This window comes from Theropithecus gelada, chromosome 8, assembly GCF_003255815.1.
Source record: "Theropithecus gelada isolate Dixy chromosome 8, Tgel_1.0, whole genome shotgun sequence".
Classification (NCBI taxonomy): Eukaryota; Metazoa; Chordata; class Mammalia; order Primates; family Cercopithecidae; genus Theropithecus; species Theropithecus gelada.
Genome location: NC_037676.1, coordinates 15,564,051 through 15,588,278, shown reverse-complemented (window position 1 = coordinate 15,588,278; position 24,228 = coordinate 15,564,051). Strand labels below are relative to the sequence as shown.

The 24,228-nt window shown below is 38.8% G+C and overlaps 1 protein-coding gene across 2 annotated transcripts in view; it reads right to left on the bottom strand.

Moving 5' to 3' along the window:
• MICU3 (mitochondrial calcium uptake family member 3) overlaps window positions 1-23,916 on the bottom strand; it is a 93,988-nt gene extending 70,072 nt beyond the window's left edge. For both annotated transcript variants that reach the window (XM_025394110.1, XM_025394111.1), the window contains exon 1: window positions 23,500-23,916. In XM_025394110.1, coding sequence (XP_025249895.1) covers window positions 23,500-23,880 — 381 coding nt within the window. In that variant the 5' untranslated portion in view covers window positions 23,881-23,916. The remainder of the gene's footprint in view (window positions 1-23,499) is intronic.
• Window positions 23,917-24,228: the final 312 nt, after the last annotated feature.

The window sequence follows — 24,228 nt, the reverse complement described above, 5'->3', positions numbered from 1 at the left end:
AACAATGAAAGAAGAAAAAACTAAAACCATTTGTATTCACCAAAATTATTTAGATTACTCGTCCTTATTAGTTTCTTTAAGACACATTTGTTTTATACTAAATCAAATCAAAAATTTTAAAAATAAGGAATCATTTTAAAATGTATTAATTTCATGTAGGGAATGTGCACTGGTATTAGGATTTACCTCATGTTGGCAACTGTACCAACATTTTTATAAAACATAAAAGTAAATAATCTTGTAAATTTATATTTCTACACTATATTATCTGGGCAAGAATCTTATGGACTTGCATGGGATTCTATTCAAGTAGCTAAAAAAGATGTTCATGGAAGTATTACATTTGGTTTTCCCAAATGGCTTCAGGCCTATTTAAAGGCATATTGAAGATAAAAGAGGTAGCATTTTCTTTGCTTGCTGGGTGGTCGAAAGGTTAAACCTCAAATTCCCAGTGTGGGAAAATCCCAAGTACTCTAAGTGAAATGTTTTGATGCTTAGTAAATGTGTCTGTGTGGAAATACACACAGCTGAAGACAAGCCAATAGTATCTCCCTGGCTGAGATCAAAGATTTTAAAAGTTGCTAGATAAAGCAACTGACCATTTATAATTTTTAAGGCCTCTAATTGTACAACAATAGTTACCAGACTATGGGAAGGGTGAGTGGGGGTTGGGGAAATGAAGACAGATTGGTTAATGAGTATAAACATAGTAAGAAGAAATAAATTCTAGAGTTCAATAGCACAGTAGGGTCACTATAATTAATAATAAAATTCATATATTAAAAAAGAGCTAGAAGATTTGAAATGTTCTTGACACAAAGAAATGATAAATGTTCAAGGGGATGGATAACCTAAATACCTTGATTTGATCATTACATGCTGTATGCATGTATCAAAATATCACACATACCCCATAAATACATACAAATATCATGTATCATGTCAAAAAACAAAAAAAATTAACTCTCTACTTGTATTATTACAGTACCTTACATTATAGGGTTATTTAGAAGTTTTTAAAGTACTTTCACATACATCATCTCATTATTTAATTGAAAGATAATATAAATGAAAGTCTTTCTCTCTAGAGGCACTATAGCATAGTGGGGTTCAGCGTGTAGACCTCCTATTTTCCTGCCTATTCAAAGACTTTGGTTCAGCAATACTACCCTGGCCCTGCCAACCTATTTTTTCCTCTTCCACTGTATACTTCTCTTCAGCTTACACACGTTCCTATTCCTCCCACCTTAGAAAGTGCCTTGTCCCACGTCTCTATTTAGCTACCTTTTTGTTCTCCTCCCGGCCATTTTTCTCCTTCCCTTTACAGCAAGGCTACTGGAGAGTGTTGTTTACATTTCCTCTCATTCTTTTTTTATCTTACTCCAGCAAGGCTCTCTCCTCTACCATGCCACCAAAACTGCTTGTCAAGGTCATCAATGACCTCCTTGTTGCTAAATCCAAAGGTCACTTCTCAGTTTTCATCTTATAGCATTTGACACAGTTGGTGGCTCATTTCCCCTTGAAATAATTTATTTTCTGTTTCTAAGATCTCACTCTCTTGCTTTTCCTCCTATCCCTCCAGGTATTCCTTTCTGGTATTTTTGCCGGTACTTCCCAACTACATACTGCCCTAGGGCCCATCCTTGGACCTCCTTTACTCTTTTAAATCTACAGTTACCCACCTGATGATCTCATCTAGCCTTCAAATATTATAAATATGCTGAGAAACACAAAATTTGTCTCCTGCATTCCACAATATAAATTCCATGAATGCAGGAATTTTTTGTTTACTTGGTACACTTTAGTTTCCCCAGTGCCTACAAAAGTTTTTGGCTTCTAGCAGGCTCTCAAATATTTGCTGAATAAATGAATGAGTGAATGTGGGTGTAAAGCTTACTATAATTGTTAAATTGTGATTCCTTTAAAAATTAAAATATAAAAAAATTAAAACATAATATTAAAAAACCAATAGCTATGTGGTACTAATTCTGCAGTCGACTTCGGAAAAATATGTGGTGGGGAGGGCCATGTGATAAAACATGTTCAATGAACTGTCTTTTTTGGAATAAAAAATTTTCTGATACTCATTTTTCCTCAAGTTTCAGATGTATATAAACAAGTCTTTAAATGTTATGTGTAACCAATTGAAGACCAGAAACATGATGTATGACTTTCAAACTACTAGAGGGAGAAAAATAAGAAGAAACAGGACCATTCTAATGCCAGGTGATAAAGAAGTAACACATGCTCATAATAATACAGCAAAAATAAATGCAAACATGTTCTCAATCACAACAAATAGGACAGGTTTAAATTCCCCCAATGAAAAAGAGCAATCACCAAAAAGATATTACACACATGAACTAAACAGCTTAAAATTACATAATGCAAAAACTGTTAGAGAATGGCAATAAAAATTTATCAATTCACAATCATGGCTGAGACTTGAATAGATCTCAACTAGAAATGGACAGATCAAATAGAGAAGCCAAGTAAGAAAAACGATCTGAGTAACAGAATAAGGTGCTTGTTAATTTTGTTTTTAATAAACAGGGACTATATAAACTGATCATTGATCAATCTTCACAAAAATATCAATAAAAATGTTAATTATATCAGTGTAATGAAATATTAATAAATTAGTATATTTTACAGTAGTGAAAAGTAAATTAACTACAAGTACGTGTCAATATGTATAAATTTCCTAAATATAATATTAAATAAAATAAATACATTATAGAAGGACATATTATTTTTAAAATTTACAAAAATATGTGTATATTGTTCAGGGATACAGCACTTGTAAGAAAACTGCTTATTACTTATTAAATGTAGAAGTAAATCTTAGTGTACCATTTTGAAAGATAATTTTAAGTTTCTATTAACATTTAATAGCTATAGACCCAGTAATTTAATATTTGCAGGTACTTAAGATCCTTGGATAGTCATTGCAGCATGTTTCCAATAGTGAAGAAATAGAAACAATCAAACCTTCCAGCAGCAGGACAATGGTCAAATAAATTATGGCACACCCATGGAATAGCTGGTGACTATGAAAAGGGGTATGGTAGATCTAGAGGTACTACCATAGAAACAGTCGCAAGATGCACACTAGGGTGAAAAAAACGGGTTGTAGAAAAATGGGTAAAAAAACAAAAGTTCACGTTTTATAGGAATATATGTATGTAAAGATGTAGATAAATTTTGGAATGGAGTACTATTTTTTAAAAGGCAAACAGAACATATATTATTAGAGCAACTGTACAAAAGAGTTAACTTAATCTACAAGGGCCTTCAACAGGGTCACACAGGCAGCAAATGGGTCTGGGACCAGAACTTGAGTACTGCAACACACAACCCAGTGTTTTTTCACATTACACAGCTTGGTATACTGGAATGAAAGTATATGGGTTTTGCAATCCTTCCGGCCTATGTTCAAATGCCAGCTTCATCCCTTCCTAGTTAGGTAACCTTGGGAAAAATAATTTATTTTCTGCAAACTTTAGCATTTTCAACTATAAAATGGACAAATAAATACTAAGCCCACAGACTGTAAAGATTAAATGAAAACTACATGCAAATACTGCCTCTTCCCTTGGCCCACAGAATCGAGAGAATCTGCCTCTTGATGTACTATTAACTAGCTAGGTCCAGAAATAGTGTTTGGCTCCTCAACTCCAGGCCCAAAGTTTATAAATATCTAGAACCTCTGTGGCACTACGAGTTAGATATTCTCCAAACACGTGAGAGGAGATAAAACTATTCCAACTGCCTGGCTGCTTCTTGTGGGTCTCACTGCCTCATGCTCTACCACCCTTCCCTCAGTCTTCGTGGTTCAGTGTCCCAGGATATAACGGAACACTAGGCATAAATGGGTTAAAATTTTTACTTGAAGAGTCTTGTTTAGAAATTTAGTCTCATCATCTAAGAGAAAAGTCTGAAATGTTCCCAGTCTGAAATATTCAGTTACCTATGAAAGAAGAGAAAACGACTGACGTTCAAAGAAATGGAGTTAAGTTATCTATCCCCGAAATACAGAACTGTGTACTGTTTATTTGCATGGATCCATAATAAGCTCATAAATTTCCAGCACATTACAGAGTATATGCACCTAGACCAGGTTCAAAGACATAGGTTGGGTACACTCACGTCTAAAAATCTCAGCACTTTGGGAGGCTGGGGTGGGAGGATCACTTGAGTCCAGGAGTTTGAGACCAGCCTGGGCAACACAGTGGCAACCTGTCTCTACAATTTTTTAAAACATATATTGCCTGAGTGTGGTGATGTATGCGGTAGTGCCGACTACTCAGGAAGCAGAGGCAAGAGGATATCTTGAGCTCAGGAGGTTGGGGCTGCAGTGAGGGGTGATCACACCACCATACTCCAGCCTGAATGACAGAGTAAGACCCTCTCTCAATAAAACAAAATGAAATAAATAAGTGGTAGTTGTGGAGAAGATTCTATTCAAAATTTCATCTTGAATTGTAGCTCCCATAATTCCCAAGTTTCATGAGAGGGACCCAATGGTAGGTAACTGAATCATGAGGGTGGGTCTTTCCGATGCTGTTCTTGTGATAGCCAATAAGTCACACAAGATCTGATGGTTTTATAAAGGGGAGTTCTCCTGCACATGCTCTCTTTCCTGACTCTATGTATGATGTGACTTTGCTACTCCTTTGCCTTCTTTAAGGCCAGTGAATTTCTATTTCATTTTTCTGTTGTGTTTCTTTTTTCTTATTAATTTGCAGATCTACACATTTAGGATATGTAGTCTTTGTGAGGGCTATGTACTATAAATATCTTCTTCCATTCCAGGACTTTTTATTTTATTAAATATTTAAATGAAGTAAATATAGTAATATTTTCCATTCTATGTTTTGCTTTTTATTTTGTTTCAAACACCAAAACATACATATTCCTCTAAATATCTCAAAGTTTTACTTATCACATGTAGGATTCTAATCCACCTGGATAATTATGACATGAAGCAGGGATTTTGGTTTCCCCCATTAAACACTTTAACTCATCATGCCTCACTGTCTTGTGTATCAGTTGTTCACTATTTGAAATCCACTTCATTGCAACTTCTTTTAAAATAATAATTATTGTTGCTATATACAATCAATGGTTAATAACTGCTCTCATCTTTACTACTTTCTTTGTTCTCCATTGCTTCTTGAATTTCACCCCTTTTTATGTTAATTCATTTCATTTCTTCCTGATACGCACTCTTCAATGGTTCTTTCAATGATGATCTGATACTGGTAAACTCTCAGTTTCTTATGAAAATAAATTTATTTTGTTCTCATTCCTAAATAACTTTCCGAGGTATAGAAGAAGTCTAAGTGGCAGTTATTTTCTCCCACTTTTGAAGATATAGCCCACTGTCCTCTGGCTTCTGTCTGTTGCAGTGCATTAGTCTATAATCAGGCCAACTGCAGTCCCTTTGTAGGAAGTCTGTCTCTCTTTATCTTTGATTTTACAGTTTCACTTCAATGTGACTAAATATTTTTATTTATCCTGCTAAGGACTTATGAATCTGAAGATTAATGTCTTTGTTCCTTTCTGGGAACTTTTCAACCATTATCTCTTGGGATACTGCCTTTCTCATTCTCTCTCCTCCTCATCTGTAACCCCTAATAGATGAATTTTAGACTGTCTCAGTCTATTTTCCACATTTTTAAAATATTTCATAATATTTGACATATCTTTATTTCTGTGTTACATTCTGTGCAGTTTCTTCAAAATTATCTTTCAGATTATTAACTGCTGCTATAGTTCTTATATGCTGTCTAGCCTACTTGGCTTCCAATGGCTATATTTACATTTCTAGAAGTTCTATTTTAATCTTTATAGCAATCTGCTTTTTCATGCTAATTTTTCATTGTATCTTCAACCACTTTGCATATACTTAATTTACAGACCCAACCAAATTATCCTATTATCCAGTTGTTAGGAATCCAATCACTGAGTTTACTGACTCTTGATCACGGAACTTCATATATTTTGTACTTTGGATTACGAGCTCATTCTCATCTAGATTTTATCCATAGGAATCACATATGGCCAGTGTTAAGGGCTTTTCCTTCCAAAGAAGTTCTGCATTTCTTTCTGCCAGCTATGCCTGCTCCCTTCTCTGCTTGGGTAATGTAAGTTCTAACTCTGAACCTATATGAGGTGGTATGGAGCCATGTGTATACATTCTCAGGAGACTCTTCTTTCCTATTCTGAGCGCAGGAGGAAATTTGCAGGTTTCATGTCATCAACTTATACCAGACATAACATTTTTTCCTTCTCCATCCTTTTGATGAGAATTCTGGCTTTCAGTAGGTGGCATCTCACTTCCAACTTCCCAAGGTCTAGTTTCCTGTCCCCACATGAGCACTAAAGTCCAAGAGCCTAGAATTCCATGAATCATGACCCCTCTCCTCCCCCAAGTAAGTCACAGTTCACACACCATTGTAGTTATCAGTTCCTTCTTTATTTCTGTCCCTGGCAATTTCCCTCAATTTCTTATAAGTACAGTGTGGTATTTAGTTATATTTAAAAGATTTTTATGACTGATTCTGTATTACCAAAACCAAAAGGATAAACCATTTATTTTATCAAATAGGTGTTTGTAAACGCTTAAACCATGTTTTTCCTCTGCTCTCAGACCAACACAATCATCACAGAAGACTTCTGTGACCAAATGTGAGGTGGGAGGAGGTTCTCCCCATCACCAAGCAATCAATCAGTTCTGCAGCAGCCACCAACTGGGTGTCCTCCAATCAATTCTGACACTGTGTACCTGGAGATAGTGCTAGATCCCACAGGTTAAGGGCTCAGTTCCCAAGATTGCCCTCTTCTGTGAAATTTACAAGTCCTGGCCTCCAGAACTTCTGACTGACTGGCTTCAAGATGGGGTTCACGTGATCCCTCTTTGGATTCAAATAATTTGCTAAAGCAGCTCACAGAACTCAGGGAAACACTTATTTACATTTATGGATTTATTATAAAGGATACTGCAAAGCATAAATATGAAGAGATGCTATGGTTTGGTTGTGTCCCCACCCAAATCTCATCTTGAATTGTAGCTACCATAATTCCCATGTGTCACAGGAAGGACCCAATGGGAGGTAACTGAATCATGGGGGCAGGTCTTTCCTGTGCTGTTCTCATGACAATGACTAAGTCTCACGAGATCTGATGGTTTTATAAAGAGGAGTCCCCCTGTACTTGCCCTCTTGCCTGCCTCCATGTAAGATGTGACTTTGCTTCTCCTTTGCCTTCTGCCAGGATTGTGGAACTGTGACTCCATTAAACCTCTTTCCTTTATAAATTACCCAGTCTTGGGTATGTCTTCATTAGCAGCAGAGAACAGACTAATACATATGTGTAGGATAGAGTATGGGGAAAGGGGCAAGCAGCTTCCCTGCTATCCTGGGTATGCCACCCTCCAGGAACCTCAACATGTTCAGCTATCTGGAAACTCCCAAACTCTGCCCTCTTGGATCTTTTTATCAGGACTTCACTGGTGACTTCTTATGAGGTCTTTTTATGGGGACTTCATAGGCATGACTGAAACATGGACAACCATGTCGAAATGTGACTGGATAAAAAAGGTATGATCTAAACCCAGCAGACCTGTCTGTTCAGATTCTTCTTGACCTCTCTGTGCAGCATTCCTTCCTCCAAAGTATGGGGCAGGATGCTCCCTGTAATGAGAGTCTTATGATCCTCAATCAGATTAGAGTCCTGCTGTGGGAAGGTGAAAGGAAGGCAGGAGAAAGTCAGAGAGAGAGTTTGTTTACTGTAACAAGGACTATGGTAGTTATGAGCCAGGAACTGTGGACAAAAACTTATGTTATCTATCTATCTTATAACATCAAAGTATCCCATAATTTATTTTTGACCATTTTCATTTCGTTTAAAAGCCACTTTCTCAATACAATAGGCTTCATCTAACAAAGACTAGCAGGTATCTCCCATTATTCATTCTCCAATTTTCCGTTAAAAAAAAAAAAAAAAGAGCCCTGCTTTTTAGCCAGACATATGAAATAAAGGTTACCTTTTTCAGGCTGTGTTGCAGTTAGACAGGGCCATTTGACCAAGTTTTAGCCAGTGAAGTACAGACAAAATTGTTTTTTGAGAATTTCTGGAGGACCGATTAAAAGGTGTTCCCTTAGCTCCAGGAGCACAGGTAAGGAATGGCAGCATCATGATTTTTATTCAGGTCTCCTGACCCACCCCAAGCACAGATAAAATTGTTTTTTGAGAATTTCTGGAAGGCCACTTAAAAGGTGTTCCCTTAGCTCCAGGAGCATACGTAAGGAATGGCAGCATCACGATTTTCATTCAGGTCTTCTGACCCACCCCAAGCCAACTGCTCTTTATTACACCAGCTTTCATTTATTTCAGCCTATGTTATTTCCTCAATCACTGTAATCTCTGAACCTCAAGCTGCTGTAGAAGGCAATTGTAAGTAGAAATAGGCAAGGAGGTCACTGTAAAGTGAGGACATGTGGAAAGGGAAAAGGAGGAAGATCTATATTTTCCCAAGCACAAGCGAAACAACTACATGAAGATCCACACTGCTTTTGGACTAGGATGTAGTACTGTGAATCAGTCAATCAACATACCACAATGTTTTCACCAATTTTTCTAGGTTACATTCCTCTGATCCCTCTGTCTCCCAGTGCTTTGCTTTTCCAAAAAAAAAAAAAAAAAATTTAAAATTCCTAGGGAATTCTAGGGAGCTACTCTGCTCTCCTAAAATTAAGAAAACACTGCTGAAGAAGATACTTGAATTACAGAGTACCATCTAAGAATGCTACTTTCTCTGTAGATCCTAGAGGCTGCTTCCTGAGTAAAACCTATCACAAAAATATATGAGATATGTTTTCATGACTTCTGTATTAGCTTGTAATCAAACAATACCCTCCTGAGTAACTTCTGCTCTTATGTATCTGACATTCAGATAATGAACTTTCAGGTTCATATCCTTCCCATTTTGACCACTCTACTGAACATCAACGTTCAACCCAATCTACAGCTTTAACCATGTTCCAAATTCTGCTGTGTGAGAGGTGTGGGTATAGGAACAAAGACACAAATTGTTGTTCTCCTATCACTTGCTAGCAAAAGGCAAGAACCTTAAGTGTGCCTTCTTGCCTAAGGTTTTAGAAATATTTACAACTACTATAATTCAGAAGAACTTCAGGATTTTAATTATTTGGTGACATATATGTGGGCTATTTTTCATAGTTCACTATTTAATGCACATTAGAACCCAATATTTGTTCTTATAACTCACAAAATTTAGAATATTGAATCAAAGTATGAAATATATATTTTACCTTTCTCTCCAAATAGGATATCTTGACTTTGATTTGTTAAGTCCATATTATAAAAGACTTCAATCAAAACTCTTACTTGACTTTTATGAAGATCAACAAAGCTGGCAGGTAGAGAGAACCAGACATATTTGATAGCACATCTGCACAGTACTGGACCAAAAGGTTACTAAATGTATTCTTTAGTATGAGAACATAAAATCCTAATGTGACCCATTTATTTGGATAGAAAGCAGTCTGCAGGAGGTCATGTGACAACAAAGATTGAGTCCAGAAAGGAAATAATGTTTAAATCACACTGGTCTTCATTCACCCCAAGCCCTGGTCCAAAACCTGCCTATCACTGTCCTTATGACTATATTTTTAAGCTTCATGGTACTAATGTCTCAAAACCTTTCTCAATCTCCTGGGGACAATGTACGTATATGGACAATTACAAGTAACCTCTCATTGTCAGATTAGTAAGAATAATTTTAAAGCAGTTGAAAGAGGTTTAGATGATATTATTTTAAAATAACTAATTTTAATAGGTTGGAGCTAGCTTAAACTGTACCTAAATTATAAGGACCTTGGACCTTTCTGATCTGATGTGAAGCCAGTTAGAAAAATTCACTTTGAATTGCTACAAGCAGTTTAAACCATCTATTACATCCTTTTGAGGAAAAGGGACAAACCAAATATCTCACCTAGTCAATACTTACAGTGTCAATTGGACAGATACCACCCTTATCAGACAGGAAAAAAGGATTGTTTCAAAATTCTTATATATACACTTCCTGTACTCTAAATTCTAGAGATAGAGTTTGAGTATTAAAATGGTTAAAAGACAATTAATTAGTAAATAGGAAAAAAAGCAGAAAATACAGATTCTACTTTTCTAGTTTAGAAAAATAACTTTAATGAGCAAAAACACTACTACGCTATGGTAGCACTACTATGCTAACTAAACAATTCAGCACTAAAGTTCCATATTTTACTTAGATTACATAATATATCAATACATCAGAGAATAAAGAGGCAAGGACTTACTTAAAGAGGAAAGGGAAGAAAATAATAAATCTAGAAAATCCTGTTTAGTCTAAACACAAATGACTAGGCATATTTTTTTAATGCTAGATAATGCCATAAATTGAGATGGTTTGATTTTTTAAACACGTTTTTTCTTTATCACAAGAGTGTTTATATAAAATAAAGTTACATTCTCAGTGTTTGGCACAACAATTACAGGAGAGCAGTGAGATCTAATATTATCCAGTTAAACTTGTCTATCAAGTTTAAACAAAAATAACAAAATCTGTATTGTATTATAAGTTTGGTGCATTTGCTGTGTAAGTTAAATATTGCATCATGAGTTAAAAAAAAAAGTACTAATTAGACCAGATTACTAAGGTTTACACAAATCAAAAAAGAGATAACATCAACAACTTATAAATCAAAACAGTAAAACTTGTGACCAGGTAAAAACTGCATTTCATGAGCAAGTTAAAAACCACTTTGTTAAAAAGCTCATATTGAGACTTGCAGTTACAAAAAATGAACAAATGTAAAGATTTCATGGTTTTCTAGTTTTTTTTGCAGTGGCTAAGTCAATCCTCCACTTTCCCCCAAACGTCTATCATAGTTACTCCGCATATTTCTGTATCTTGCTCTGAGAAGATGACATCACCTCCTATTTCACAGAGAATATAGAAGCCGTCAGGCAAGAACACCTTCAACTACTTACCACTAAGCATATATACAGTATCCTTGCATCCCATCCTCCTGTCACAATGGAAACAGCATCCCTCCTATTATCTAAGGTTAAACTCTTTCCTTGTGCTTTAATTTTTATCTCCTACTCCCACCTGGGTCCTTATCAAATCAATTATTCTCTCTTTCCTTTAAATTTAATCTTCTTTTTTCCATCAGCATTTAAACACAATCGAGGGTCTTCCATCTTAAAAAAAACAAAACAAAACAAAAAAAAACAATTCCATGTCCCTCAGGCTACTATCCTCTCTCTTCTTCAGAGCCAAATTATTGATATGGCTGTCAACACCTCACTTTGTCCACGTTACCTTTTCTTCACGTTTACTCAGCTTATCCAACTGTAATCTGATTTTCACCTCTAATGTCTTCACAAAATCACCCATGACTCCCTTGTTGCTAAATCCAATGCACACTTTCTATTTCTATCTCAGCCGACCTCCTTGGGTAGCTTTCAGTATAACTCACTGCTTCCTTTCTGAAAGTACAGTACTATCTTTTTTTGACTTCCACGGCCCCCCTGACTTTTTTTTTTTTTTTTTTTTTCTTTTTACACCTGTCTGGACTCAACTTTTCAGCTTTTGCAGACTTTCTTTTCTCTGCCAGTACTTTAAGTCATGGATGCTCACCAGAGTTCTCTCCTTAGATGCTTTCTCTTCTCATTCTACATATTCTGAACAATGTCATCCACTCTTAGATTTTTAATACGTGATGATTCCCAAATCTATTTCTATAGTAAGGGTTTCTCTCCTGAGCTTTTGACCTATGCATCTAAATGGAAATTTACCTTCAGCTGTTCAAAAGACACCTTGATCTATTGTACAAGTTACAAACTTATCATCCATGCCCATCATTCCCAACCTGTTTTTTCTACTGAGGGCCTAGTCTCAGTGAATTGCAGCAAATCCACCCAGTTGCCCAAGACAAAAACTTATTGAATAACACCCTTGATTCTTCCATTTCCCTGACCCTAAAACCCTAGAATTTTCCGTTTATTATTTTCAGACAGAGGTTGGTCGCTGGTAATTGATATCACAGAAAGTTAACCTGCAGATACAGTAGGACTATCACATATAATTTTACATATGCCACTATCTAAAAATAAGAAAAACCTTAAAGCATTTGACAAGCCACTAATACTGAAGTCTAAGGATGCCTCTAAAGAAAGTGAATTTTTTTTTTCTCATATGTTTATGGGGAAGAAAATAAAAACATATAATCTCTGCATTTGCTATTTCATGAAACTGTAGTTAGTTACTAAATTCACCATTACTGCTAAAGCTACTATGACTCAGTATCCAATCATTAATCCTCATAGGTAACACAAGGTAACAGACATCTATTATTTTCCCCTTCTGCTAGAGTATTTAGATGATCTTCTGATCTCCATAAAGTCCAACGCAAATCTACATGAATGAAATGATTTTGTAAAAGCAAGATTTCAAAAGAACTGTAGTAATTAGAAAAACTGTAATTTATTTCTGGATTTTTAATTCGGTCATTAAATAAGGATTTATTAAAATCTTTTTAGATACAAGACTTATCCGTTATAGCACGGGTAACGAAAAAAATCTTCCTCAAAACACTGAAAAATGCACGTTATGCACATGTACCCTAGAACTTAAAGTATAATTTAAAAAAACAAAAAACAAAAAACACTGAAAAAGTTTAAGGTTAAAAATACGATAATGGGGCCAGGCACGGTGGCTCACGCCTGTAATCCCAACACTTTGGGAGGCCGAGGCAGGCAGATCACCTGAGGTCAGGAGTTCGAGACCAGCCTGACCAACATGGAAAAAACCCGTCTCTACTAAAAATACAAAAAATAGCTGGGTGTGCTGGTGCATGCCTGTAATCGCAGCTACTCAGGAGGCTGAGGCAAGAGATGCAGTGAGCTGAGATAGCACCATTGCACTCCAGCCTGGGCAACAACAGTGAAACTCCATCTAAAAAAAAAAAAAAAAGTAACAATGCAAGATGATGGATACCTTAATTAGCTTGATTTAATCACTCTACAATATATACACATATCAAAATATTACACTGTGCCATAAATATATAAAATTATTTTATAGGGTTAATGTCATTGTTTAATGATCTCAAATGTTTTCTTTAATCTTTGGGTAGAAAACAGCATTCATATCTCAAAAATTACTAGAGATAAATTACATATTCAGTCTGTAAGAGGGCAGCTACATATTACTTAGTACTTATAAAATAGTCCTGTCCCAAATTATGTATGTATAACCCTATAAATAGGACTATATGTGAGAATCAATTAAGAAGTCACATTAAACCCAAATATTTAATAGAACTGAAAAGTAATCTCTACTCAAATCATTGTATGTGAATCTATTAGATGGTCAGGCCATTATAAGGCATCCAGACTCTCGTGGACTTGTGACAAGGTGATTAAAGAAACTAAGAGAGGGGATCAGCTATTTAGCTTCTCATACAACAATGCTATTCCACATAGAATTAGCTTATCTTCAATTTCATGTGTATGTAACTTCCCTTACTATAAAAAACTGGGACTTTTCTCCATTTACAGGTATATAGATATACTGCAGGTTCAGTTCCACACCACCACAATAAAGCAAATATTGCAGTAAAGTGAGCCACATAAATGTTCTGGTTTCCCAGGGCAAATAAAAGTTGTGTTTATGCTACAATTAGCCTATTAAGCTTGCAACAGCATTATGTCTACAACAGTACATATCTTAATTTAAAAATACTTTATTGCTAGAAAAGTGCTTATGATTATCTGAGCCTTCAGCAAATCAAAAATTTTTGACACTGAAGGGTCTTGCCTTGATGTTGATGGCTACTAACTGATCAGAATGGTGGTTGCTGAAATTTGAGGTGGCTGTGTCAATTTCTTATTTATATTTTCATTTTTATTTATTTATTTATTTTGAGACAGAGTCTCACTCTGTCGCCCAGGCTGGAGTGCAGTGGCGCAATCTCGGCTCACAGCAAGCTCCGCCTCCCATGTTCACGCCATTCTCCTGCCTCAGCCTCCTGAGTAGCTGGGACTACAGGCACCCACCACCACCCCTGGCTAATTTTTTGTATTTTTAGTAGAGACAGGGTTTCACCATGTTAGCCAGGATGGTCTCCATCTCTTGACCTTGTGATCTGCCTGCCTCAGCCTCCCAAAGTACTGGGATTACAAATAAGACAACAATGAAGTCTGCCACATTGACAGACTCTTCCTTTCACACAAAAAAAGATTTCTGTGTAGCAGGTGTAGAACTTCTCCAAAACTGGAGTCCATCCTCTCAAACCTTGTGTATTAGTATGTTCTCATGCTGCTAATAAACACATACCTGAGAGTGAGCAATTTATAAAGGAAAGTGGTTTAACTGACTAACAGTTGCACATGGCTGGGGAGGTCTCACAGTCATGTCAGAAGGCAAATGAGGAGCAAAGTCACGTCTTACATGGCAGCAGTCAAGAGAGCATGTGCAGAGGAACTCTCCTTTATAAAACCAGCAGATCTTGTGAGACTTATTCACCATCATGACAACAGCATGGGAAAAACCTGCCCCCATGATTCAATTATCTCCCACCGGGTCCCTCCCATGACACGTGGGGATTATTACAATTCAAGGTGAGATGTGGGTGGGACACAGAGCCAAACCACATTATTGCACCTCTGGGACCTCTCAAATCACATTTCAAAACTGATCATGCCTTCCAACAGTCCCCCAAAGTCTTAACTCATTTTAGCATTAACTCAAAAGTCCACAGTCCAAAATCTCATCTGAGTCAAGGCAAGTTCTTTCTGCCTATGAGCCTATAAAATCAAAACCAAGTTCATTACTTCCTAGATACAATGGGGCTACAGACATTGGGTAAATACACCCATTCCAAAAGGGAGAAACTGGACAAAACAAAGGGGCTACAGGCCCATACCAGTCCAAAATCCAACAGGGCAGTCAAATCTTAAAGCTCCAAAATGATCCCCTTTGACTTCATGTCTCACATCCAGCTCACGCTGATCCAAGAGGTAGGCTCCCACAGCCTTGGGCAGTTCTGCCCCTGTGGCTTTGCAGGGTACAGCCCCACTCCCGGCTGCTTTCATGGGCTGGTGGTGAGTGTCTGTGACTTTTCCAGGTGCATGGTGCAAGCTATCAGTGGATTTACCATTCTGGGGTCTGGAGGCTGGTGGCCCTCTTGTCACAGCTCGACTAGGCAGTGCCCCAGTGGGAACTCCGTGTGTGGGCTCTGACCCCACATTTCACTTCTGCACTACCCTAGCAGAGGTTCTCCATGAGGGCTCTGTCCTTGCAGCAGACTTCCACCTGGACATCCAGGCGTTTCCATACATCCTCTGAAGTCCAGGCAGAGGTTCCCAAACCTCAATTCTTACTTCTATGCACCCAAAGGCCCAACACCACATGGAAGCCTCCAAGGCTTCGGGTTTGCACCTTCTGAAGCAATGGCCTGAACTATACATTGGCCCATTTTAGCCATGGCTGGGACACAGGGTACCAAGTTCCAGGAACGTACAAAGCAGCAAGGTCCTAGTCCCAGCCCATAGAACCATTTTTTCTTCCTAGGCTTCCAGGTCTGTGATGGGTGGGGATGCTGTGAAGATCTCTGACCTTGCCTAGAGACATTCTTTCCATTGTCTTGGCGATTAACATTTGGTTCCTTACTTATGCAAATTTCTGCAGTTGGCTTGAATTTCTCCAGAGAAAATGGGTTTTTCTTTTCTATCACATCATCAGGTTGCAAATTTTCTGAACTTTTATGCTCTGCTTCCCTTTTAAACATAAGTTCCAATTCTAAACCATATATTTGTGAATACATAAAACTGAATGCCTTTAACAGCACCCAAATCACATCCTGAACAATTTGCTGCTTAGAAATTTCTTCCAACAGATACCCTAAATTCTCTCTCTCAAGCTCAAAATTCCACAGATCTCTAGGGCAGGGACCAAATGCCACTAGTCTCTTTGCTAAAACATAGCAAGAGTCACCTTTGCTCCAGTTCCCAACAAGTTCCTCGTCTCCATTAGAGATCACCTCACCCTGGACTTTACTGTCCACATCACTATCCAGGATTTTGGTCAAAGCCATTCAACAAGTCTCTAGGAAGTTTCAAACTTTCCCATATTTTCGTGTTTTCTTCTAAGCTCTCCAAACTGTTCCAACAGTTTCCCTATTACCCAGTTCCAAAGTCACTTCCACATTTTCGGGTATCTTTACAGCAGCACCCCACTCTTACCAGTACTCATTTATTCTATTGGTCTATTCTTACACTGCTAACAAAAACATACCCAAGAATGGGTAATTTATAAAGGAAAGATGTTTAATTGACTCACAGTTCCACATGGCTGGGGAGGCCTCACAATCATGGCAAAAGGTGAATGAGGAGCAAAGTCATGTCTTATATGGTGGTAGGCAAGACAGTACATGCAGAGGAACTCCCCTTTATAAAACATCAGATCTTGTGATACTTATTCACTATCACAACAACCGCATGGGAAAAACCAGCCCCCATGGTTCAATTACCTCCCAGTGGGTCCCTCCCATGACATGTGGGGGTTATTATACTTCAAGGTAAGATTTGGGTGAGACACAGAGCCAAACTATATCACCTTGCCACTGCTCTATAACAAAGTTCACGGAATATTCCAAATCTTTGTTGTCATTTCAACAATTTTCACAGCATCTTCACCAGGATTAGACTACATCTCAAGAAACCATTTAATTTGCTCATTCACAGAGGCAAGTCCTCGTCTGTTAAAGTTTCAACATGAAATTGCAGCAATTCAGTCTTATCTTTAGGCTCCATTTCTAATTGCAGTTTTCTTGCTATTTCACCACCTCTGCAGCTACTTCTGTCACTGAAATCTTGAATACCTTGAGGTCATCCATGAAAGCTGGAATTAACTTTTCCAAACTCCTGCTAATGTTGATATTTTTACCTCCTCCCATGAATCACAAATGTTCTTAATGGCATCTAGAATGGTATATCCTTTCCAGAAAGTTTTCAATTCACTTTGCCCAGATCCATCAGAGGAATCACTATCTGTGGCAGCCATAGCCTTATAAAATGTATTTCTTAAATAATAAGATGTGAAAGTCAAAATTACTCCTTGATCCATGGACTACAGAATGGATGCTGTGTTAGCAGGCATAAAAACATTCATTTCCTTGTAAATCTCCATCAGACCTCTTGGGTGACTCGGTACATTGTCAATGAGCAGTAATATTTTGAAATGAATGTTTTTTTTTCTAAGCAGTAGGTCTCAATAGTGAGTTTAAAATATTCAGTAAGCCATGCTACAAACAGATGTGTTGTCATCTAGGCTTTGCTGTTCCCCTTACATAACACAGGTAGAATAGATTTAGCATAATTCTTAAGGGCCCTAGTGTTTTCAGAATGGTAAATGAGCACTGCCTTCAACTTCAAGTCACCAGCTGCATTAGAGCTAACAAAAGGGCCAGCCTATCCTTTGAAGTTTTGAAGCCAGACATTGACTTCTCTGTAACTATCAAAGTCCTAGATGGTATCTTCTTCCAATAAAAGGCTATTTCATCTCTATTGAAAATCCGTTGTTCAGTGTAACCACCGTCATCAATTATCCTAGCTAGATCTTCGGGATCACCTGCTACACCTTGTACATCACCATTTCCCACTTCACCTTGCACTTTTATGTTATGGAGACAGCTTCTTTTCTTAAACCTCATGAACCAATCTCTGCTAACTTCCAACTTTTCTGCTACAGCTTCCTTACTTTTCTCAACTTTAAAAGAACTGATGATAGTTAAGGCCTTACTCTGGATTAAGCTCTGTCTTAAGGGAATGTTGTGGTTTGGTCTTCTATACAGACCACTAAAACTTGCTCCTTCTCAGCAGTAAGGCTGTTTTGTCTTCTCATAATCTGTGTGTTCACAAAGAGCACTTTTAATTTCCTTCAAAAACTCTTCTGCTGCATTCACAACTTGGCTAACTCTTTGCACAAGAGACCTGTCTTTTGGCTTATGTGGTATTTCAACATGCCTTCCTCATTAAGCTTAATCCTTTGTAGCTTTTGATTTAAAGTGAGAGATGTGCAACTCTTCCTTCTACCTGAACACTTAGAGGCCATTCTAGGGTTAGTAACTGACCCAAATTCAGTATTTTTGTGACTCAGGGAACAAGGAGGCCCAAGGAGAGGGAAAGAGACTAGGGAACAGCTGGTCCATGGACTAAACCACACATAACATTTACTCTTTGCTGTCTTATATGGGTGTGGTTCATGATGCATGGTACAATTAAACAGCAAGGTCAAACATAACTGATCACAGATTATCATAATATACAATAGTAATGAAAAAGTTTGAAATATTAAAAGAAATATCAAAATGTGACACAGAAACATTAAGTAAGCATATAATGTTGGAAAAATGGTGCCAACAGATTTGCTTAATTCAGTGTTGCCCCAAACCTTGAACTTGTAAAAAATGCAGTATCTGTGAAGCACAAGAAAATGAGGCACAACAAAACGTATGCCTATATGCATCTGGCAAATTCTTCAATATTCTGGGTAAAAGCAAGCATATCCTCACATCTCAAGATATGCTGCCTTGAGAAAAGAGGCTGGAAAAGATATAAAGAAACATAATAATGTATGACTATTTGCGATTATTATAGATATGAAAGAGATACAAAATTTGTCTAACTAGTTTTCCATTCCAGAGTAATACTCAAATATGTTGCTTGAAGCTTCTTAAGGTGAACAAATCATAAAATAAGATCATGTCTTCTGTACAATTAAGTAAAACACTGAAGTATGTTAAGCAATCTAATCATTTTTTTATTCTGGGCCTGAAAAACAAGGCAGCTCTAGAACAAAAATTTTTCCCACTAATAAAAATAGTGCTTTAAGGCTAAAACTTTGAGGTTCTAATCAGAATCATCTCTTTATAATATATATAAAGGTCAAAGCCATAGTTCACTAAAAAATTTGGCAACCCAAACTTGCACAATTAAAATAAATACAGTGCCACGTGACCTGATCTCCCAAAGCCTGGAATTTTGACCTTTACCGAAGTCATCCCAATTCAAATGCTAAAAATAACTGTTTTAGCTGAACAAAATATTAAACTCAATTCTCAGGGTATGTTCCATACAAATATTTAGCATGAGCCTATTTATTCAACAAATAGATATTGTGCCTATCAGGCTACGACGCTTACCAGGCAATGAAGATATAAAGGTGACAAAGATGAACACAGTGCCTCTCCTTAAGGGGCTAAGACAAGTAAAGAAGACAAACAATGACTAAATAATCACAAAAAAGTCATTATCTGAAAGTAGAGAGAGATATTTCAACAAATCTATGGAGTCAGGGAAGGCCTTCCGAGTTCAGAGCCAATGTCTTTGACATAAAAATCTTCAAAGGCTATCATATAAGAGAACCGTATTTCTGTAAATTACAGCTGGTCACTTCCATCAGTTAAATTATTCTGATAACACATACAGGTTAATTTACATGCCAGGCTTATGCTCAGCAGCATATTACACTTAAAAGAGATTTTATAAATCAGAAGTTCTTAGCTATAGTTTTAAACATCAAAATGAATCATTTCTATCACTTCAGGAAAATCAAAAATAATAAATGGGCTGTGTGTAGTGGCTCACGACTGTATTCCCAGTACTTTGGGAAGCTCAGGCAGGCGGAACTTGAGGTCAGGAGTTTGAGACCAGCTTGGCTAACATAGTGAAACCCTGTCTCTACTAAAAATACAAAAAACTTAGCTGGTCACGGTGGCAGGCGCCTGTAATCCTAGCTACTCGGGAGGCTAAGGTGGAAGAACTGCTTCAACCTGGGAGGCAGAAGTTCCAGTAACCGAGATCACGCCACTGCACTCCAGCTTGGGCGATGGGGCGATGCTATGTCTCAAAATTATCATAATCATAATCATAATCATAATAAATGAAGTGGCAGCACAGGTTTAAAATAAAATTTCTTCTTCTTTTTTGAGACAAGTCATGCTCTGTCCCCTAGGCTGAAATGGTACGGTGCAAAAATAGCCCACAGCAGCCTTGAATTCCTGGGCTCACGTGATCCTCCTATCTCAGCCCCACTGAGTAGCTGGGACTACAGGCACATGCCACTAAAATAGTATTTCTGAAAAATGGCAGACTGACCCCACCATTCTCTTCCAACATCTTCTTCCCCTAACCACATTAAATTCACGGTAAACGAGTATAAAAAGGTAAAAATACAAAAGAGCTAAGATAGAGAAAAGGAGGGGAAACTCAAGAGAATTTATAAAATTTTTACAAAATTGAAGAGATGGAGGAGTCATACTTGACTTAAGAGAACAGAGGCACTACCTGAGTTCTGCAGAGAAGACCAAATGGAAGTAAGGTATTAATATTTGCTATACAGAATCCCAAAATGGACAAGGCCTTGGGAACTATGGAGCTATGGAGTCAGAGTAAGTAGTGGGGCTAAAAGCAGAGGATGAGATAACAATACCTAAGTATATCATTAGATACTCACCAACATACATGCTCTTACATATATGTGCACACGTGTCTGCTTCCAGAAGACTACTGCACCTCCCATCTCTCCTATTTTTTGTAGAAGTTCAACAGCATCAGAGAAAAAGAGCTATAAAATACTGACATTTCAATGCTACATTAATAAAAAGCCCAGATCACCAAACGAAAGGACATGTTATGCACAGAGACCTTCTGAGAGGTTCTCAAGTAACAGACGGGTACCAACCACAAATATGTGAGGAAAACCTCCAAAATGAAAGCAAGAGCTTATAGAATCAAACAGAAATAAAAAGGAACCCGGAAGAAACAAAGCAATGCACAGAGAAGGCCAAACAAAGTTATAATTTATATCCTTAGAAGTCAAAACAAAGTTATAATTTATATCCTTAGAAGGCAAAACAAAGATATAATTTACATCCCTACAGCAAAAAGAGAAAATATAGCAGCCATGAAGCAAAATAGAATGCTATAACTCATGAACATCAGAGAACACAAAATCGTTCTTTGAATTAAAAAAGTAGAATAGCAGAAATAAAAAAAATTCAGTAGGAAGGTTGTAAGATAAAGTCCAGGGTATCTCCTATAAAAACAAACAGACGAAAAGATTTTTAAAAAATGAAATATAAGAATGATTAGAATTAGATTAGGATCTGTCAGGAAATTTAACTTCAAACAAACAGCAGTTCCAGAAAGAGAGAATAGAAAGAGGGAGAAGAGAAAAATCATTAAAGAAATAATACAAGAAAATTACACAGAATTTTTTAGACATGGATTTCCATATGGAAAAGCCACTTAAGAACCTAGCACAATCAATGAAAAAATATCCACACCGAAGCTCATTACTGTGAAAATTTCAAGTACCAGAGATAAAGAGAAGATCATAAAAGTTTTTGGAGAGGGAAATACAAAAGACACGACAATCAGAATGCAGGACTAGAGGCTAGGGAAGGGTAAGGCACACGACTTTAGCATTATTTGACTTCTAAAACAATGAACAGAAATTTTCATAAACACTAAGCAATAATAACATAAGTGCACAAAAGTAGACAATAAACGAATAAAAAATATAGAGAGAGAGAGAGAGAGAAAGAGAGAGAGGGAGATAGAGAGAGAGAGAGAGAGGGAGTTTCACTCTTGTCACCCAGGCTGGAGAACAGAGGTGTGATTTCGACTCACTGCAACCTCTGCCTCCCAGGTTCAAGGGATTCTCCTGTCTCAGCCTCGCCAGTAGCTGAGATTACAAGCGCCCACCACCACGTGCCCGGTTGATTTTTGTATTTTTAGTAGAGATGAGGTTTCGCCATGTTAGCCAGGCTTGTCTCGAACTCCTGACCTCAGGTGATCCACCTGCCTCGACCTCCCAAAGTGCTGGGATTACAGGCATGAGCCACAGCGCCTAGCCAAAAAATAAACGTATTGAACGTTCTTTAGTAGTACCATTGTTTTAAATATACTGTGTTAACTCATTTAACTCTCATAACACCCTAGGAGACTATTAGCCTCATTTCACAGGTGAGGAAACAGGCATTGACAGGTCAAGTGATTTCTCCATAATGACACAAGTAGCAAGTGGTGGAGTCAAAGTTCTAGTTTTCCGAACGTGGTCTTTTTAAAAACTGTGCGACACCATCTCTCAACTGTAAAAGTAAAATTAATTTTAAGAAAGAAAAGAAAATACTACTTGAATTCCCTACCTTGCTGATCTGTTCCCAGCTCAACTATGGTTAATTAAAAGTTCTGTCATCACGAATAACGCTATGTTCCTTGCCAAGCCACAAAAGAGTATGTGTATGTGTGAAGGGGGTGGGGGTGGAGGTTTGAGGGTATTTCCTAGTATTTTGAATATTCATGTATAAAAGGACTTTACATTATGTGCTTGTGATCTGCTGATGGTCCATAAAGCAGATTCTGTAACCTAATTGTACTGACAACCTCCACCAAAGGAACGGATGAACTTACATCAGATCACCACTGTGTATTAAGAAAAGAACAAAGGCTATATAAATTGCATTAAAGTTAAAAACAGCATAGCTCCCTGTTTCCTAAATTATTTTCATCTACGCCTTTCACACTCTTCGAGTCTTGAAAGGAAAATCTCCCTAGACAATTTTCCTAATCATTTACATGACTATTAAATATACTGATGTGACAAAAAAAATCACGATCCTTTACTCACTGTTGCCTTTCACACACCTTTACCTTATATTATTAACTACATAATGACAGTTGAACATTTTCATGTGACTTTCTTCTGAAGGAGTTAGCGTCATTCACAGCCTCCCACATTTGCTATCCTATCCATTTTGTGTTTTATTGTACCTACTAATGGGATTCTGGCTTTAGTCGGGGAGGGAAAAAGAGAGAAATACATGTCTCTTTTTGAACAATTTTTTTTTTCTTTTCCAACCTGGTAACATCATAATTCCTTGGGTATAAGGAGGTTAGCATGCAGGTTTAGCATTTCCTTTCTTGGGACTAACAAATTCCCATATGCTAATGCAGTGGCTTTTGAGATCTCAGACCACTGCTTCGAACCTCATCCTAATGCAACAGACCTCCTGGGTCATTTGCTGTCGCCCTGCGCAATCTAGGTGTTCCTTTTCCCCACACCTACAGCGGTCCACTTTTCGCCTGTCATGGCCTTCATTTCTGAATCTTTTTTTGTAAGAGGGGAGGGGTGTTGGTTTTGGGTTTGTAATGATACTTGGTAGCTGCAGCATCAGTGACGGCATGACCTGTCTTCCCAACACGTGGGTGACCGGATCCCAGGCTGTCCGGCCTAGGTGTCAGCCTCGCTCACGGGAAAGGCCACAGCGCCCGCACCGTCCCCACAGTCTCCGGGGTCCTGCGCACCCGGCACGAAGGTCACAGCCCTCGCGAAGGTGTGACGCGCGCCCGCGCACTCACCGTCTCCTTGGCAGCCGCCACCGGGATGGGCAGCATCCCCCGGCCGCGGGGCGGGTCTTCGGGCTCCGCGACCGCGCTCTCCGAGGGCCGCCCGGTCGCCGTCGAGCCGGCCCTGGGGTCCCCGTATAGTTGGTAGCACACCAGGCCGACCAGCCCCCCGCCGGCGGCCGCCGCCACGCTCAGCTCCCCCCAGCGCCGCCGCCGCCTCCACGCCGCCTCCGCCACAGCCCTCTCCTCATCCTCCCGGGAGGAGAAGGGCCGACCAGGAAGGCCCGGGGCCGCCCCCGCAGGCCGCCCCCACGGCCCAAGGAGGGGCTGGTGAGCGCAGAGTGGAGGCGGCAGCCGGGGTGGCGGCCACAGGAGCCTTCGCAGCGCAGCCATCGCTGTGACTGCCCACTTCAGAGCTGGGAGGGGGCGGAGAACGGACGGGCGGGGGTGGAGGGGGGCGCCGAAGCCTCGCGAGAAGTCGGTTCCGCGAGCTTCGCGGCCGGCCGGGAGCTACCCGTATACTCGCGCGGCCACGGGGACCCGCGACGCCACCGTCAGCGCAGGGGACTCCGGGCTCGGCCCGGGAAGAGCCTAGAAGAGGCGGCGGATCCCGGCTCTGCTCCCCGGCCCCGAACCCCCAGCCCAACCACGCAGTCATAAATTACCGCGCCGGCCCCGGCGACACCTGGCTACGTGGCAGCGCGACACCTCGGGCACAGCCGAGTCAGCGGAACTGAGGCG